The sequence below is a fragment of the Nanorana parkeri genome, unplaced genomic scaffold, assembly GCF_000935625.1.
Source record: "Nanorana parkeri isolate BGI_ZX_2015 unplaced genomic scaffold, ASM93562v1 scaffold113, whole genome shotgun sequence".
Classification (NCBI taxonomy): domain Eukaryota; kingdom Metazoa; phylum Chordata; class Amphibia; order Anura; family Dicroglossidae; genus Nanorana; species Nanorana parkeri.
Window position 1 is genome coordinate 1844323 of NW_017306381.1, and position 17053 is coordinate 1861375.

Below are 17053 nucleotides of genomic sequence, written 5' to 3' on the forward strand. Positions count from 1 at the left end.
GACACTGTCCAAACATTTTGGGGTTGCCTTGCCAGAAGAGTGGTGGCTGTTCTAGCTGCCAGGTGAAGGCAACTCTATATCAAAGCTCCTGGTTTTGGAATGGGATATCCAGCATGTAGGTATGATGGTCAGGTGTCTAAACCTTTGGCCATATATCATACATAGGCAAACAGCGGCTTATTATCTGAATGGCAGTAGGCTTGTGGATGCCTGTTTTTAGATGAATCCTTGAGGCAAACACTTCAGGTATCTATATTGTTGCTGCATTAGTTATAGATGATATTTAGTATTAAGCGATGGCGTATATTTGGCATCTCAAAACGTAGAATGTTTTTTTTCCTGAGTTGTGTTCAGTCATGGCTATGCACGCTGGCAAGACATCCAGAATGATGTACGATATGCCATTCTCAACGAACCCTTCAAGGGGGAGGTGAACAGAGGAAACTTCCTGGAGATCAAGAACAAGTTCCTGGCACGGCGATTCAAGGTAAGTCCGGCATGAATGCAATGTTCGGACAGTCCTGTTGGGCATTGCTCTTGGTGATTTGACACTGCAGAGATTATCTACAGAGTGACCGTTTCTGTTCTACTCATAATCATAGTTTATAACCATTCACTTAAAAAGTTGCATGACTTTTTAGGGGAATCTTATCGATTGGGCTTGTATATAGGTTCTCGCCCTTTTTACCGGAGAAGTAAATAGAAGAATAACAGGACTCGGTGCCTGTAAACCCAGAAGGTAAAGGTGCGGTGATATGCTTTTAGAAGTTCAGGACTGTTCTCCTGTTTGTCCTCAAATGGATCTATTTGATGTGTCAACGGGCTTTTGTTCGCCTCAGTCTAATTTTGCATTCCCGTATAAGAATATGCGGTTGCAAAGCCCGCTTAAAGCAGTTCTGCAGGTTAAATGCACCTATTAATGGATTCTGAATGCACTCGGAAGCGTCTAAAACTGACGTTAAAGTTGTGCCATCAACACAAACCCAAGGCCCCAAGATTATTGATCCTTCTAGTTTCTACTTGCATGCCGGGCCTTTTGTGTTAGCCTGTGGCTAGCATTGTCACCCTACTAAATGCCTTAGTAGTGTTGTCACTCTGCCATGCAAGCTCCTGTATACGGACTAGAGCAGGTGTAGCTAAACATCAACCTTCCAGCTGTGGTGACACTCCAAATCCTGTCATGCCTGTGGCTGTCAGAGACTTTCAATGCCTTACAGGACTTTTAGTTCCACAACAACTGCAGGGTCAAATATTGACTGCCCCTAGAGCATGGTGTACTTGCAAGGTCGAGTAGTTGTTGCCCTATAGCTACACCTGACTGGGAGTCTAGAAGTGTTTGATTGCAAGTTGCTGGCTTCTCTGCCTTTTTTTAAGCAGCCAGCGGTGAAGTTACTGGCTTTCCTTGTAGGCGAGATGAAGCCACAGCTGGTCACATCGCTGGTCCTGCAGACTGAGCACAGTATATTGGTCACGTGACTGTGAAGGAAAAGCTCTTGTTGTGGTTTTCTTTTTGTTTTTCTTTCATACAATTCACATGGAATGCTTGTTGAGTGTCTGCAATGCCTGTTAGCTTCCTCCTTAAGAATGCCCATTGACTGGCTTTCATCCTTGTTCATTAACTTTTAGTATTTTAAGTAATTGGCATAACAGTTATGCAGATATAGCAGATGTCCCTGCTATATTTTGACATGCTTTTGAGCTCCGGCACTGAGGGTTAATGAGGAGATTTGGCCCTTCAGGACAGGTTACACTTGCCACTTATACAGGTTCTCACCATTTTTTGTTTCTGCATAGCTCTTAGAACAAGCGCTTGTCATAGAAGAGCAGCTAAGAAGAGCCGCCTACCTGAACATGTCAGAAGACCCTTCCCACCCTTCCATGGCTCTGAACACAAGATTCGCAGAGGTGGAGTGTTTGGCAGAAAGTCACCAGCACTTATCTAAAGAGTCCATGGCAGGAAACAAGCCAGCAAATGCCGTTCTACATAAAGGTAACTTTCATATAGAAGTCTATATCGCTGCTCTTTTTAAAGGTCCAAGCTTCTTTAGGGATATCATTCCATGGGTGGCACCCTCTATCATCTATTGATCTCTATATCCTGGCATCAAAACCACAGCTAAACATTTTGGGTGTGGTGGCATTTTTGTGCTTTGGCCAACCAATATAGCAATATCATGCTTTTGAGGTGGGAATTGGATTGGTCACAGGGGTTGCTGAATTTTCACCACTGGCTTTGACATCGTTTCCCTGAATGTTGTGCAGATGACTGAAGTTGTACTCCTTCAGACAAGACCCTTTTTAAAATCTATTTTGCCTCCTTTTTTTACACACCCTTTACTGAATGTGGTCTCCATTTCATTCTCATGTGCTAGGGATGCACCGATACCGAGTATTTGGGCTTGTACTTGTACTCTCCCAAATGCTCCGATACTTACCTCAGATACTGGAACTTCCGGTCAAAGGGAGATCTCCCTCTGACCGGCAATGCCAAGGGAGCATGGAGCCAGCTTCCTTTCCAATCAGGAACCCGGGCGGCGGGTTATAACCTGCCTCTCAGCTTCCTGATGGGCTAGGAAGCCGGCTTTACTTTGGTTAGGCAGCCTGGCTTCCTAACCAATTAGTCATGACCTGCCTCCCGGCTTCCTGACTGGCCAGGCTGCCTAGCAACAAGTTAAGCCAGCTTCCTAGCCAATCAGGAGGGTGGGTCATGTGTTGCCCAGCTTCCTGTTTGATCAGGAAGCCCGGCAGCCTAGAGAAGTGTAGCCGGTGTTCTTTCTTCCCAGGCAATCGGGCACCCAGCACTGGTATTGGTGCATCCCTACTAAAAAGTTGTAGCTTGGGGAAATCTGTTTTTAATGTGTATAGTTGCAATTTATTTTTTATTTGTTTTTTTTAAATCTCAAAATGAAAAACAATCGGGTGGCCCCCCTACAATTGCAATGCATTAATAGTCAGGACATGACTGTAGTTCTGAGGTCTAGGAGCACAGATAAGTCTGTCTGTACCATTTTTAGATTCTTATGTCTCGCTGTGCGCCTTTCTCCATCCTGGTAGTACTTAAGCAGCTGGAGGAACTATTGAGCGACATGAAGGCCGATGTCACCAGACTTCCCACCACCATCGCCCGAATTCCACCTGTGGCTGTTCGACTGCAGATGTCAGAGAGGAACATTTTGAGCCGACTGGCGAGCAGGACCGGAGAACCTCAACCCCAACAGGTGACGTCCCCTTTCTCCGGTAGTTTTTGTTCAGCATGTCTATTATTTCCACAGAACGGCTTTCTAACCAGTCTCCTTTTTTTCTTCGCATTAGATGGCTCAGCAATAATGAACACCCTCCTCTGGTCAGGAGGTCAGTGTCCACCCACCCCAAACATTCCCAACCAAGAGCAGAGGGCCCGGGGAAAGGGAATTGGACCGGTTCACCGAATAGTCATCCAGGGAGAAGACTCAGCAGAGCTGAACCCCACCCCGGGAACATTTTATTAGAGGGTCACAGAAGCCCTGGTCCTGCAAGGTGTCAGTATGACCGCACAAGCCTGGAGGCAGATCGTATGGTGCTGCTGCTGCTTCACTAATGGGGTTCCCCTCTCCCTCAGGGGTTCAGGTTGCATCGAATGCCCCAAAGGCCAGAAACTCGACCTGTGCACAGAAGCTGCTGCCTGGGTTCAGAAGGAAATACTTTGGTTATTTTTTTGTTTTTGTTTTGGTCTTTAATTTTATTTGCTCCTATCCCCTCACACTGCCCGAGGGGGGCAGGAGGGGTGTCAACCAGGACAGACACCCTACCTCCATCCTTTTTAATACAGAACGCGTTGTCGTATAATAAAACACAAAATGCTATTGAGATGTTTCCTGACTCCTGTATGCTGATGAGCGGTTTAGCAGATGGCACGGTGCCACAAGGTTGCTGAGGGAGGGGGGCAAGAAGTTTACTGCCCTACAAAAAATGTTTCCTGAGCTCTATCTCCTGGAAGTTGTGTGCCAGTATAGTCTTTAGTCTATCAGTGTCTCACCAGTCATATTTAGACTCCATTCCCAGTGTGAAATGGTATACTGAACCATTAGTGCCAGCTCCTGGTTGGGCAGGTAAAGCTAAGTCAATACGTTTCGTGCTTGATTTGCTTTGAAGGTCCTGCGCAATGAGAAAAATGTTAGGTGGCCATGACCGACACCTTCTGTGAATCCCAAGCTGTCATACTGATCCATAGGCTTCAGTACTTTGTGGAATTGACCTGAAACAAATATGCAGCTTATGTTTTCACTAGCTCCATGCTTGCTCTAGGTCAAGGATGTAACGTTCTAATGTCATTCAACAGAATAACCGGGCGATTTTCCATACGTCGGGGACTGTCAATCCACGTTCATTTGAATTAAAATGCAACATTTGTGACACAATGGAATGCAGAGCAGTGTGGTTACTACGGTCAATTCAAATGTTTTTGCTGGCAGACATTTTGTCCATCTTGATGCTTAATGTCACATGGACTTCACACTTTGCAGTAGGGCTTTGTATGTACGAAGGCAGGTCAGCAGGAGGAAGGTCATGGTCATAATCCTGCTTCTGATATATTATTCAGTAGTGGGGAAAATTGTACAATCTTTTTCTGCAGCCTCGGGCACTCAATGAACTGGAAGCTCTCAGTACGGAGGTTTCCTGTTCATTCACAATCTGGAGATGGCAAATAATTTACTCAATAATAACCCAGTCATGAATGGAGAGGAAGCCTCTGTACTGAGCTGCCTCATGTTCATTCATAAAGTGAGCAGATAGTAAATTTACTATGTCCCCATTCATAAATGAACAGGAAGTGATGTATAGCACTTCCTGTTCATTCATAGCTGGGGACATAGTAATCACAATGTCCTCCGTTATTTACAAACACCAAGTGATCAGTACTGATCACTCTGAAGCGAATTTATCAAAACTGGAGCAGCTGTGCACGGCAACCAATCGGCTTCTCTCATTTTCAACTCTTAACTGGACAAACTGAAGGGAGAAGCTGGTTGTAATGCACAGCTATCCGTTTTGATAAATTCTCCTTTCTGTGTTTGCGCAGTACAGCGAAGGATTTGTAAATATTTAACATTTACCAGTCCTGAAGCTCTGCCACCTCCCACTGGAGCTTTGTTCCCCACGCTCAGCCTCCTGATGGCTTCTCTCCTCCCTGCTAGGAGCCAGCAGCTTTATCGGCTCTGTGTCCCCTCTGATCCCTGCTGCCTCTGCCAACACTGGTGGGGATCGGGGGGAGCACATGGCCATATAGCTGCACAGATTTGTGTACAGTCACCTGCTGCTAATATCTAGTCTGGTGGCTGTGTGCTGCACCCGTCACTCCCAGGTGAGAAATATGTTACACGGGAATTTGCTGCATGACTTCTGACCCTCAAGAATTGGTTATGAAGGCCACAAAGTTTATTTTGATGCTAAGTAAATACTTATCAGGATAACGGTACACACTGTATTATAATCGTCTATTATGTCTGTGAGGCCTAGAACTGACACGGCCATCTTGTAGCAGCCCCAGAGTGACTCAAAGGGTTTTCTAGGACTTGGTTGGGCTGTAGAAATTGGTTACTTGGCTTTACAAATGCATAAGCAGGTTACCCTCTGAGAACCAGGTCCTGATGTCCTGTTTTAGGGTGGCTCTTTTCCATAGCAGGGTCCTATGGAACCACCCTTGTGTCTCTCCACAAACACTGGCACAGCAAGAGAAGTCACTGCTCTGCTCCCCCCCTTCTCCAAGCTAGTATAAAGCTGCTGTAAACTGCTCCATCACTTGTGATCTTGTACTAAGCAAAGTTCGGGGAAGCAGAGCTGTGAGTTGGATCTGTTCAGAAACATGATGACTGTAAGGCCCCATTCAAACTTAGCGATTTATCGCGCGGTAATTCCCGCGATATCGCGACAAATTACCGCGCGATATCGCTCCCCAATGCTTATGGGGCAAAGGGTCCTGCTGTCGCGGGTCGTGTGTCGCTACAGCAGGACCCTTTTTGGAGCGGATTTATCCGCGATTCAAGCTTGCTCAATGCAAGCATTTGCGTGATATCGCGCGGCAAATCTCGCTCAAAATGCAACTCGCGCGATTTGCATACCGCGGAGTGTGAACCGGGCATTAGTGTTTGGGCAAAAATATGAAGAAATACTTTGTTGGCCAATGTGTATTTTGTTCTGGATGCATTATTGAAGCGCTTGAGCGTTTAATACTACTATTCACATGAGTGAAGTAAACCTTTTTCAGGTTTGAATCTTCCTCAATAGCTCGGGTACAGAAGCGGCAGGCAGACGTTTTGGGAAAAATCTCATCTCCAGACTGGGGCTTGTTCGTAGCGGCAGCCGCGCTCAACCACACGGCTGCTGGTGTGCCCGGACGGTGCCAATGTGTTTGATCGAGCCGCATTGCACGGCTTCTTTTCATTGCCTAAAGTCCTGTGGGCACACTGTGGTGCAATACGGTTGTACCGCACCTCACTGCAGTGCGCCTAAAAAAAAAAAAAAGTAGCGCGTGGTGTGAACTGTGCCCACCTGTGATGAGCTAATCTGTGTTCCCAGTCATGACCACAATGCCAACTGTAAGGGCTTCTTCACACCATCTCCGGACCAGAACTTTTTTTGTCTAGTCTAAAAACGGCTCCCCTAGGATCCCAATGGTTTTTCTGAGTGTAGTTCACACCATTGCATTCAGTTCCAGGGCTTTCAAAAAATGTCTGGCATGTCACTTTTTCTTTTCTGGTCTGGAACACACAAACGCATTTTAAAGGCACCAAAAAGCCATTTAAGACTAAATAAAAAAAATGTATGGGAACCCATCAAGTCCGCTTGACAATGTTCGCAAAAACGCATCCCGATCTGGTCGACACGGTGTGAACAAACCCCCCCCTACAGTGATCACATGCATGCTGGAGGCTTTGGGGGCAAAAGGTGCCAGTTTTACTGTAATTGTCCATTTAAGTTTTTGTGCTTTTGTCAGCGTATAAACGACAGCCCGCCTTCCCTCCGCCATTTACAATGATTTCTGGGAATTGGTGGTTGTCATGCATTTGGGCCAGGGCATCTCTGCATCATTGACCGCTGGTCCAGTTGTTCTCGCAGGCAAACCGTTTTCTTTGCGCAGTTTGTATTACACACACGATGTGCTTATAACAATTTTTTTATTTTATTTTTACTTGGTCATGTGGAAAACTAAGTACACCCCATGAAAATTGGCATCCACCTTTTGAACAGGCAAACATTAGATCTTCATTTTGGATGGTGCGCACAGGTGACGGGTGATGTATCTGAATAAAACCAAAATGAAAAGTTGCTTATTAACCTCCCTGGCGGCTTTCCCGAGTGTAGCTCGGGGTTACTTTTCCATACCATAAGCGGTAACCCCGAGCTACACTCGGGAAAGCCGCATAGCATTTACTTACCTTGTCACTCGAGCCGCGCTGTGTTCTGCGGCCGATGCCGGGTTTGGTCGCTTGCGAGCGTACATGTCGCAGGGGGGCGGAACCCGCGGGATATTTTAAAAAAAAAACCGACAGATGAAAAGAGAAGAATTACATGAAAAAAAAATCATACCGCCAGGGAGGTTAAGTGTTTATTGCACAAGTATATTAATAGATGGAAAAGAAGGGTACGGCCTCCTCCCATGAGACTCGTGATCTGCAGGAGGCCCGGTACAATGATAGTTGCTGCTGTTTGCATGTAATAGCACATGCAATTAAGTCCCTTCCCCCCCATTTTTCTAAATCCAAGCCAGTTACATCTAGAAAAGTCTAAGGATGGCTTCAGCCCAAAATGTCTGTTGGGGGGGAGAGGGGGGGGATGTGCTGCAGCCATAAGGGGTTGGACAGCCACCTCACAGGAGTCATTAGGTTCACGTGTTGCTTTGCATGTCCAGTAATGGGGCCCAGGCATACACGGTTACAGCATGGCCTTCCTGCAGTACAGCATTATACCCCTACACCCTTCCACACTAATTCAAGAGGGGTTTCCTAATTGCCTGGCTCAGGTAAAACTCCCTCTCTGCCCTCTACAAATGTCCGATCTCGGTTTTGTACATTTACCAGAATTCCATTCCCTTCATCTAAAAAAAAAAAAAAAAAGTCTTCAAAGCTTGTTGTGAGATTTCAGTCTCCACAATGCAGGACTGACTTGACGGACTGGAGAGAAGAAAGGGAAATCTGAAGGCTGCCATTGCTGAGGACTCTGGATGAGTGTGAGGAATCCCAGGTGCCTGGCTCTTGTATTAATCCAAAGGCTTCAGCATTTCTGAGTCGCTGAGCTGGAAGGTGTAGGCAGGTCAGGAGTTGTGTCCTCACTGGCTGTGAGCTTGTTCTGGGTGAGTAACTCAGACATAAGCTAGAGACAACCAGACTGCTGGAATCTTTAGTCCTGGCTCACATGGGCATCAGCTTGTAAGGGAACAGTGTGTACCACAAGTATGTGCAAAGCTTTGATGGAGCCACCCTTCATCTCCAGCAGGTTTAGGGAACTCTAGCCCTCATTGGAATAGGAGGATCGTACCCGCCTGGCCTACATGATCTCTTTATCATCGACAATGCCAGAGTTCTTGTCTTTGCGCCTGTTTCTTTGTATTTTCTGGCCAACCACAATGTCTCTGATGACCGAAAAGAAGAAGCAGCTGCTGCTGCAAGGTAGGCCCTCAGGGTCCTGGACACCTCTCGTGTGCAGATGTTGAGGTGATAAGTCTGCTGGAAAAACTTATGGCACCCAATCCTGGTACAGGTGGAAGACTAAAGCTATCTTGGGCACCAAATGAGGCCGTGTGTGCAGCTGCACCCTCTCGGGAAAGAAAATGATAGAAGGGTATTTGCGACCCAGAGCCTGCAACTCAGATCCTTCTGCTGGAGGTTATTGCTCTGAGAAATGGCTTTACTGGTGATGTCCCCAAGGGACCCATTTTCTGTAAGGGCGATTAGTTTCTTTTGCGAGCATATCTAGAACAAGAAACAGATTCCACTGCGGACAGATCTGTAGGGCCACCTTCAGAAATTGGCTTATCAGCAGATTGTTGGACCATCTTATTCTGGTGATAGCCGAGACTTGGACCTTTTACGGAACTAAGACTAACAGGCCTATTCACTAAAAGGTGAGGAGTTTGAAGAAGGCAGGAGATGTGAACAATTTAGGGGAGGGGGAACCTACATATCCCATGATGCATCTGTTTCTGGGAGTCATGCCTGTGAGAATCTTACAATGCCTCATGGGATTTGTAGTTTCACCACAGCTGGAGGGCCGGAGGTTCCCCACCCCCTGATCTAGGACAACAGCTGAACTGGAATGTGAGCTGAATTGGAGAATTTTTCCAAATCCGCTATGTTGTCCTAGATTGTTTACTTCTGCCTTCTCCAAACTCCTCACCCTTCTGTGAATAGACCTGGTAATGGAGGTATCCGAGACTTGGGCCTTCAAGGAACAAAGACTAACACCACACTAAGATAGTCTAACAGGACTATTCATAAAAGGGGTGAAGAGTTTGGAGAAGAGAGGAGAAGGGAACAATCTAGGACAACATAGCGGATTTGGAAAAATTCTCCAATTCAGCTCACATTTCAGTTCAGCTCTGTTGTCCTAGATTGTTTCCTTATCCGGCAGCCTCATGGGATTTGTAGTTTCACCACAGCTGGAGGGCCGGAGGTTCCCCACCCCCTGATCTAGGACAACAGCTGAACTGGAATGTGAGCTGAATTGGAGAATTTTTCCAAATCCGCTATGTTGTCCTAGATTGTTTACTTCTGCCTTCTCCAAACTCCTCACCCTTCTGTGAATAGACCTGGTAATGGAGGTATCCGAGACTTGGGCCTTCAAGGAACAAAGACTAACACCACACTAAGATAGTCTAACAGGACTATTCATAAAAGGGGTGAAGAGTTTGGAGAAGAGAGGAGAAGGGAACAATCTAGGACAACATAGCGGATTTGGAAAAATTCTCCAATTCAGCTCACATTTCAGTTCAGCTCTGTTGTCCTAGATTGTTTCCTTATCCGGCCTTCTCCAAACTCTTCACCCTTCTGTGAATAGACCTGTAAGAAGATCTAGCTCCAGGCCTTCCGTTCCAGAACGATTGCGAGTGTGGTTCTGTTAGGGAAGAAAGATCAAAGGCATGACCGGCGGCGAATTCCTCAAATTTTACTATACACATTGCAAGTGGAGCTTTTCGGAGCATTCTGAGGAGCATTCTAGTCCTTCCAGCCTCCTTTCTATTTCCGGGGATGAAGGGCCACCTTACCTAGAGATGGGTGGAGATTCTCGCCCTAAGACAGTAACTGAGGAAACGTTGGAAGAGATATCGGAGGACACAGACTTAAATGTACTGACAGGAAACCACACTCTGCGTGGCCAATGAGGGAGAATCGCTAGAGTAGTGACGTCTTCTCTGAGAAGCCTCGATAGAAAACCTCATGATCAGAGCAAGTGGAGGAAACGCCTAGGCCATGCTGAATTACTAACAGTGCATCGTGTCATCCATCCCTTCCACACTGCAATGTGGCCAATAGGAGAGAAGTCAGGGAAGTGTTTGATTGGCCAGCGACGCAAAGTGATTGATCTGCGGACAGCCCCATAAGTTGTACAATCTTCTCAAACACCTCGGGATGGAGATGCAGGTCCCCAACAAGCTCATGCAGTGGGATGCAGTCACCTAGCATTATGCCGTCACCTCCCAAATGTCTGCGCATCACTACTTTCTGTGGGGAAAGAGATTTGCAGACCATGTGAAAGCTTGCCCCCAGATAAGTCATCTGTTGCATAGGGTCACGCTGGCCTGAAGGTAGTCAGAGTCTGCAAGTGAAGGTCTCTGTGGGCCAGTAACAAAGAGCGACTGTGGGATGCCATCTAAATTCTAAACAATGGTGAACCTGTAATCCCTTCTCTCGGAGTGAGGATGACAAATGTTCTGGGAGCAGTGGGGTGCCCGAACAGAACACTGACAACCTGAAGATGTCTTCTTTTAACAATGAAGTGCAGAAACCTCTGAAAGGCCGGGAGGATTGAGATATGAAAAATGTTCTTGTTTCCCATGTCTATTACCAATGTGGCTCTGGAGTCGGCCTGAACCTCATGTGTACCCCTTCTTCTAGTGCCTTACCCATGTACACTCCTGTGTTCCCATAGCACTACTGGGCTTCCATGCCTCTAGCAAACCCTGCACTCTTGAGTCTCTGTGTCCTGTGCTCTCGGTGACCCCTGTGCACTCGTTACCCCCTGCGATCCCATCGCTCTGGTACACGCCAGTTACCTCTGTGTCTCCTGTGACCCCCAGCATTCCTGTGATCCCAGTGCTACCAGTGACTCATGTATTTCCAATGACCCCAGTGTTCCTGTTATCCCATCATCTCCAGTGATCCAAATACTCCTGTGCTAACATTGTCTCCCAGAGCATCCTGAGTCACCTCTCTGCTCCCACTGTGACACCTGCTTCCCTGCGCAGCCTCAGGTACACTCCTGTATTCCGAGACTGACAGTGTATATGGACCCCCGTAGGGGACACCTTCTCTATTAACCCAATTTCTGAATGCCTGATGTTAACTAGCACAGCTACCTACCAGCGAGTGCTTCACTTAGATGATCCATCATTACTACAGCATTCCAGACTTGAAAGAACATAACTACATATACAAGACACACATACAGGATTATAATAACTGAAATCTCTTTTAGATTCTTCAGATCAGTATAATCGTGTACATGAAGCTCTACACTACCTGAAAAGTACAACGAAATCTCTGCGTGTGGGCCCTCTATGATGTGTACACCCCTAATGGTCAATCTTGCTGGAGCATTGTGTTGACACCTCTTCTGATTTATATGCAAAAAGAAATTAAAAAAACAAACAATTTTACATAATACCAATATTTCTGGCTTATTAGATATACTTGAAAACGGAGCTTCCATGAGAATAAAAGGTCCGCTCTACTGAAAGCTCTCCCAGTACTAATAGTTCTAAAAGAGAAGGGACAAATAAAGTTATTTGAAAAAAATTAAACCCTCAAACCGATTACGGCCCTTCCGGGAGGTGCAGGTTATTGTACCGTGCCTATGGCACTGTGGTAACATGAAAGGTAAAACGTGTTGATGACTGACACCCCAATGCAACTTCTCAGCTCAGCTGCATTCCACTACAATGTGCACTAAGACACTAAAACCAAAAATGCTGCAAGCACCAATTTTGGTCCATTGGGGCAACCCATTCCAATGAAAAGGCTGCCATAACGCAAAGCACTTTAACATGCGTGTTTTGGCAGACTGCAATGGGCTCAAAGCGCTGACACCCAGGAAAGCTGTGCACTTGAAATAGCATGCTGCTGCAATGGTCTGGCGCCTCTCAAATCAGAACTAATTATTTTTTTGGGAAGAACTTTATTCAGAGCTGTCGGTCGAGCTGACCTTTAATTTCCATGGAAGGCCCCTAATGCATCATTTGAGTTGTCATGGGGACTGTCTGGACCTGATACCAATTTTATTAGTAGGAAGAAAAAAAATGTTTTTTTTTTTTTTTGGAAGAAATTTATTTGGCATTGACGTTATGGTCGGTAGAGCTGACCTTGCACTTTCATTGGAGATATCTAATGCATTGTTGGGGTTGTCACGGGAACTGTGTGGCCCTGTTACCACGTTTATAAGTAGGATAAACATACAGGTGACAACCTCCTGCATGAGATTTTTAATGCATTTTTTAGATATTTGTATTAGCTTATGTTATATGAATGGGGACAGGTAACAAATATAGGTGTTATCCCTTTTGGCAAAAAAACGTGGAAATACACTTGAAGTCTTTTTTCCACGCAGCGCAGCCAGTCATGAGCAGGAATCACATGGTGGCTCTGCCAGCATAGAGATAACTACAGCCCACATCATGTCCAGACATCCGCCCGGACTCACAATTCATTCTAGGCCTTGTGGATTTGGCCTGCCATGTCTGCCCACACAGCAACGGACGGGTTAAACGAAGACACGTCACCGGCCGGACACATGTCTGCTAGAGGTTTCAGTTATTTACACGCCATAGGCCGCCATTTTGCCGAAGACCAAAACTCGTTCAGCAGCAACGTGAACGACGCAGGGATGGGGACGTACAGCGTTCGCAGAGAGTTCCATTACGTGACCGGATGACGCTGTGGGACGTCATCACCCAGCGCCTCCCCTGAAACACGTGAGTGAGAAGGAGCTGCAGTCCGGGGTTCAGGGATCAGGTAATGGGGATATAATGGTGGTCCCGGGGTTGTGAGGCCGCTCTGTGCTGTGATCTCTGCTGCCAGACAGGGTGTATTACTCAGGGGGCGCCAAATCCTCTATATCACATAGCAGAGTAGTATATGTGATGGACACGTGTGTACTGCATGGAGAACATACTGACAAGAACTGCTCTGTTTGTACTGGGACCACTTGCTGTATTGATGTCACTCTGTGGCCACTTTTTTAGGTACATCTATTTACTGTCTTCACCCCCATTTTACCTTCCAGTGTATCTAAAGGTAAAACGTTTAAATTTGGAGTGGTGATGGGGATAGAACCGCTGTCAGGTTTTTAATTCTCCTTGTCCCTGTTTAGGAGATTTGTACTGGAGACCATTGTCACTAGGCCTGACAGTGAATGAGAAATTAAAATTGTGGGGTAGGACATCTTTCAGTGGGGACCGTTGTTTTGGTGACCACAGTCTGCGGGGATTTCTCTCGTGTCAGAGATTTTCTCTCACTTCCTGTTGCATCTACAGAACAGGAAGTTAAGGGAAATTTCCCAGCTGCTGGCACAGTGACTCCTGAACACAATAGCTGCCATATGGGATTCCTCTTTGTGCTGTTTAGAGTGGGTGTGAAATCTAATGATGTCTCTTGTTCAGCCCGCGGAGACGTTCCAGAGAAATCTAACAGTGTGCAGCCAGCTTTAGTATCACACCGATCAGACAACACAGCCACACGAGGGTCTGAAAGAGGCGGTTTGCCTTTCCTCCATCCGTACACCAGAAACTAATGACCAGAAGATCTTTAGGACCAAATGATTCAGCTTCTGTTTATATGGAACTCTTCCCAGATTCTCCCTGGAATGTTTGATCAGCATCCATGAGGTGTCACTCGTCACGCAGGGATGGCCAAACTGCGGCCCTCCAGCTGTGGTGAAATAAATCCCATGATGCATCTCTCTCCAGGAGTCATTTCTGTGGCTGTGAGAATCTTGCAAAGCCTCATGGGATTCGTGGTTCCACCACAACACAGCTGGAGGGCCGCAGTTTGGCCATCCCTGCTCTAGTGTGATTAATGTTCATTCCTTGATGATCCAGTACTGCCAGTCCACCAATCTGTGCAGGCAGGGCAGCAGTCTGTGTGGCCTCTGGCAGCCCTCGTTCTCTAGTCCAGGGGTAGGCACAGCTCCGGCCCACCAGCTGTGGTGCAACTACAAATCCTATTAGACATTGCCTGGCTCCCAGAGACAGATGCATGGTGGGATTTGTAGTTTCACCGCAGCTGAAGGGCCAGTTTGCCTACCCCTGATCTAGGCCATGGCGTATGTTGGCCATGCAGAATATAGAAAATTATTATCTCATACTTATGAGGAAAAACCAGGAAAGGAAAATGACCATGTCAGTATTCACCCCATGGGTCAGCTCCGCCCCATGGGTATGCTGACACGGGAAGGCCAGGCAATCTGGCTCTGACTGCTGCAAAAACTTCCATCAGCTTGAACAGTTCTCAGCATTCTCCTCTGCCAATGTTTAGTAGAGCCCGACTCCAGTCCAAAGAGGAAACACACGCAGCAAATCATGTCAGTGCACCTTGATAAATAACATGTGACCTAACATTAGAATGGGGTGGATATGTGATCCTAGTGACTTTAAAACCCAACTCCGGCCACAAGACCAAGAAAAGCAAAATTGTCTCTCCAGCTGTGGCGCAACTACGAATCCCATTAGGCATTGCAAGACTCTGACAGGCATGACTCCTGCATTGTAGTTCCACCACAGCTGGTGATCGTCGGGGGGTACAAGAAGAGATTTACTTACCTTAATGCCAGCTCCTGCAGGCTCTCTCCTCATCTCCCTGGTGCTCTGGGCTGTGGCCGGCCCCTCTTCATTACGTACAATGAAGGGCTATTAACCCCGCATTGTACATAGTGGAGGAGGCCAGTATGCGGCCATTGCTGGGAGCGCCTTAGAGAGGTGGCTATGCTGGAGCAGTCACATGGATGGAGGGAGCATGCCAGAGCAAGGAGAAAGGCAAGTGTTATTCCTCATCCTTGTACCCCTACATCTAATGAGCAGGTAACCCTTGTGGGGGGAGGGGGGTCACTGCAAGGATTTGTTTTTGTATTATAGAGACAAAAAAAATATGCAACAACCACGTCTCCTGGCTGCTAAGAGGAACTGTGAGCTCACTTTCCAGCTGTTTACACTATCCTTATATTCTCAGAGCTGATCAGAGTTGTCACAACATCCCTGCACCATGGGTAGGAAGCTGGACCCCCTGAACAAAGTGCCCCGCGGACCGGGCCGAAAATCCAGAAAACAGCCCGGAGCAGAGAATGAGCTGAGCAAAATCCTAACTGATGGTGAGTGGTGACAAGATCCTTCCACCAGCAGAGCCCAGTGTGTACTGTACAGATATGCAACTTGTATATGAACAGAGCCCAGAGTGTACTGTACAGATAATACAACCCGTATAAGAACAGAGCCCAGTGTGTACTGTACAGATATACAACCCGTATATGAACATAGCCCAGTGTGTACAGTACAGATATACAACCCGCATATGAACATAGCCCAGTGTGTACTGTACAGATATACAACCCGTATAAGAACAGAGCCCAGTGTGTACTGTACAGATATACAACCTGTATATGAACACATCCCAGTGTGTACTGTACAGATATACAACCTGTATATGAACAGAGCCCAGTGTGTACTGTACAGATACACAACCTGTATATGAACAGAGCCCAGTGTGTACTGTACAGATACACAACCTGTATATGAACAGAGCCCAGTGTGTACTGTACAGATACACAACCTGTATATGAACAGAGCCCAGTGTGTACTGTACAGATACACAACCTGTATATGAACAGAGCCCAGTGTGTACTGTACAGATACACAACCTGTATATGAACAGAGCCCAGTGTGTACTGTACAGATACGCAACCTGTATATGAACAGAGCCCAGTGTGTACTGTACAGATATACAACCTGTATATGAACAGAGCCCAGTGTGTACTGTACAGATACACAACCTGCTGCCCGTCATTTGTCAGGGTGGGTTTCCTGATTTGGACAACAGTATAAAATGCCTCTGTGATGCTCATGAACATGACAGATTGTAGTCTCCAGTGGCAGAGCGTTCAACAGGGCGACCACACAGAACAATTGTAAAACAGGACAGAGCGTTGTCACCTTATAACATGGGGTACCCGAACAAGGACCTTGATGGCAGGACCACCAGAGATTATTCTGAAAGCTGACAGTTTAAAAAAAAAAAAAAAAAATGTCTTTTGCAACTTTTTAACAAATGAAAGCTTCTCTGATGTCCCAGTGTTTGTTTACATGGAACTGATGGTTGGGGTTTGTTTTTGTTCTTTTAACTTGCTTCTAAAGAGTTATTCCACTGAAAACGTCATTTTATGTTTGTAGACTCTGATCAGAAACGTATGTCAAGTCGCAGCCGCCAAAGGTAAAAATGAAACTATATTTAGTTTTTTTTGTGTAATCCATTTTAATTAAAGTTTGACAGAAAAAAAAACACAGCACAGATGGTGAAATGTCATTTACACAAAGGATAGATATACAGTACATGGAGAGATAGATACAGTAGATGGAGCGTTAGATACAGTAGTGGGATGGATACAGTAGCAAGAGAAAGATAGATATACGATATCTACAATAGATGGAATCGATCAGCCATAACATTAACTATGACAGGTGATTGACATTGATTTGATCTCATTACAATGGCATCTGGAAGTGGGGGGATATACTACAACGGCGCCTGGAAGTGGGGCGGATATACTACAACGGCGCCTGGAAGTGGGGGGGATATATTACAACGGCGCCTGGAAG

General features: G+C 46.3%; 2 protein-coding genes across 4 annotated transcripts in view; both read left to right on the top strand.

The window, feature by feature from the left end:
• The window catches only part of CHD4 (chromodomain helicase DNA binding protein 4), a 53751-nt gene extending 49903 nt beyond the window's left edge, over window positions 1-3848 (top strand). For all 3 annotated transcript variants that reach the window (XM_018553206.1, XM_018553205.1, XM_018553204.1), the window contains 4 exons: window positions 355-487; window positions 1795-1990; window positions 3055-3218; window positions 3313-3848. In XM_018553206.1, the coding sequence (XP_018408708.1) occupies window positions 355-487; window positions 1795-1990; window positions 3055-3218; window positions 3313-3327 (508 nt within the window). In that variant the 3' untranslated portion in view covers window positions 3328-3848. The remainder of the gene's footprint in view (window positions 1-354; window positions 488-1794; window positions 1991-3054; window positions 3219-3312) is intronic.
• A 9311-nt stretch (window positions 3849-13159) lies between these two features.
• Window positions 13160-17053, top strand: part of NOP2 (NOP2 nucleolar protein) — a 24854-nt gene continuing 20960 nt past the window's right edge. The window contains exons 1-3 of the mRNA XM_018553187.1: window positions 13160-13202; window positions 15416-15552; window positions 16628-16667. Coding sequence (XP_018408689.1) covers window positions 15447-15552; window positions 16628-16667 — 146 coding nt within the window. The 5' untranslated portion in view covers window positions 13160-13202; window positions 15416-15446. The remainder of the gene's footprint in view (window positions 13203-15415; window positions 15553-16627; window positions 16668-17053) is intronic.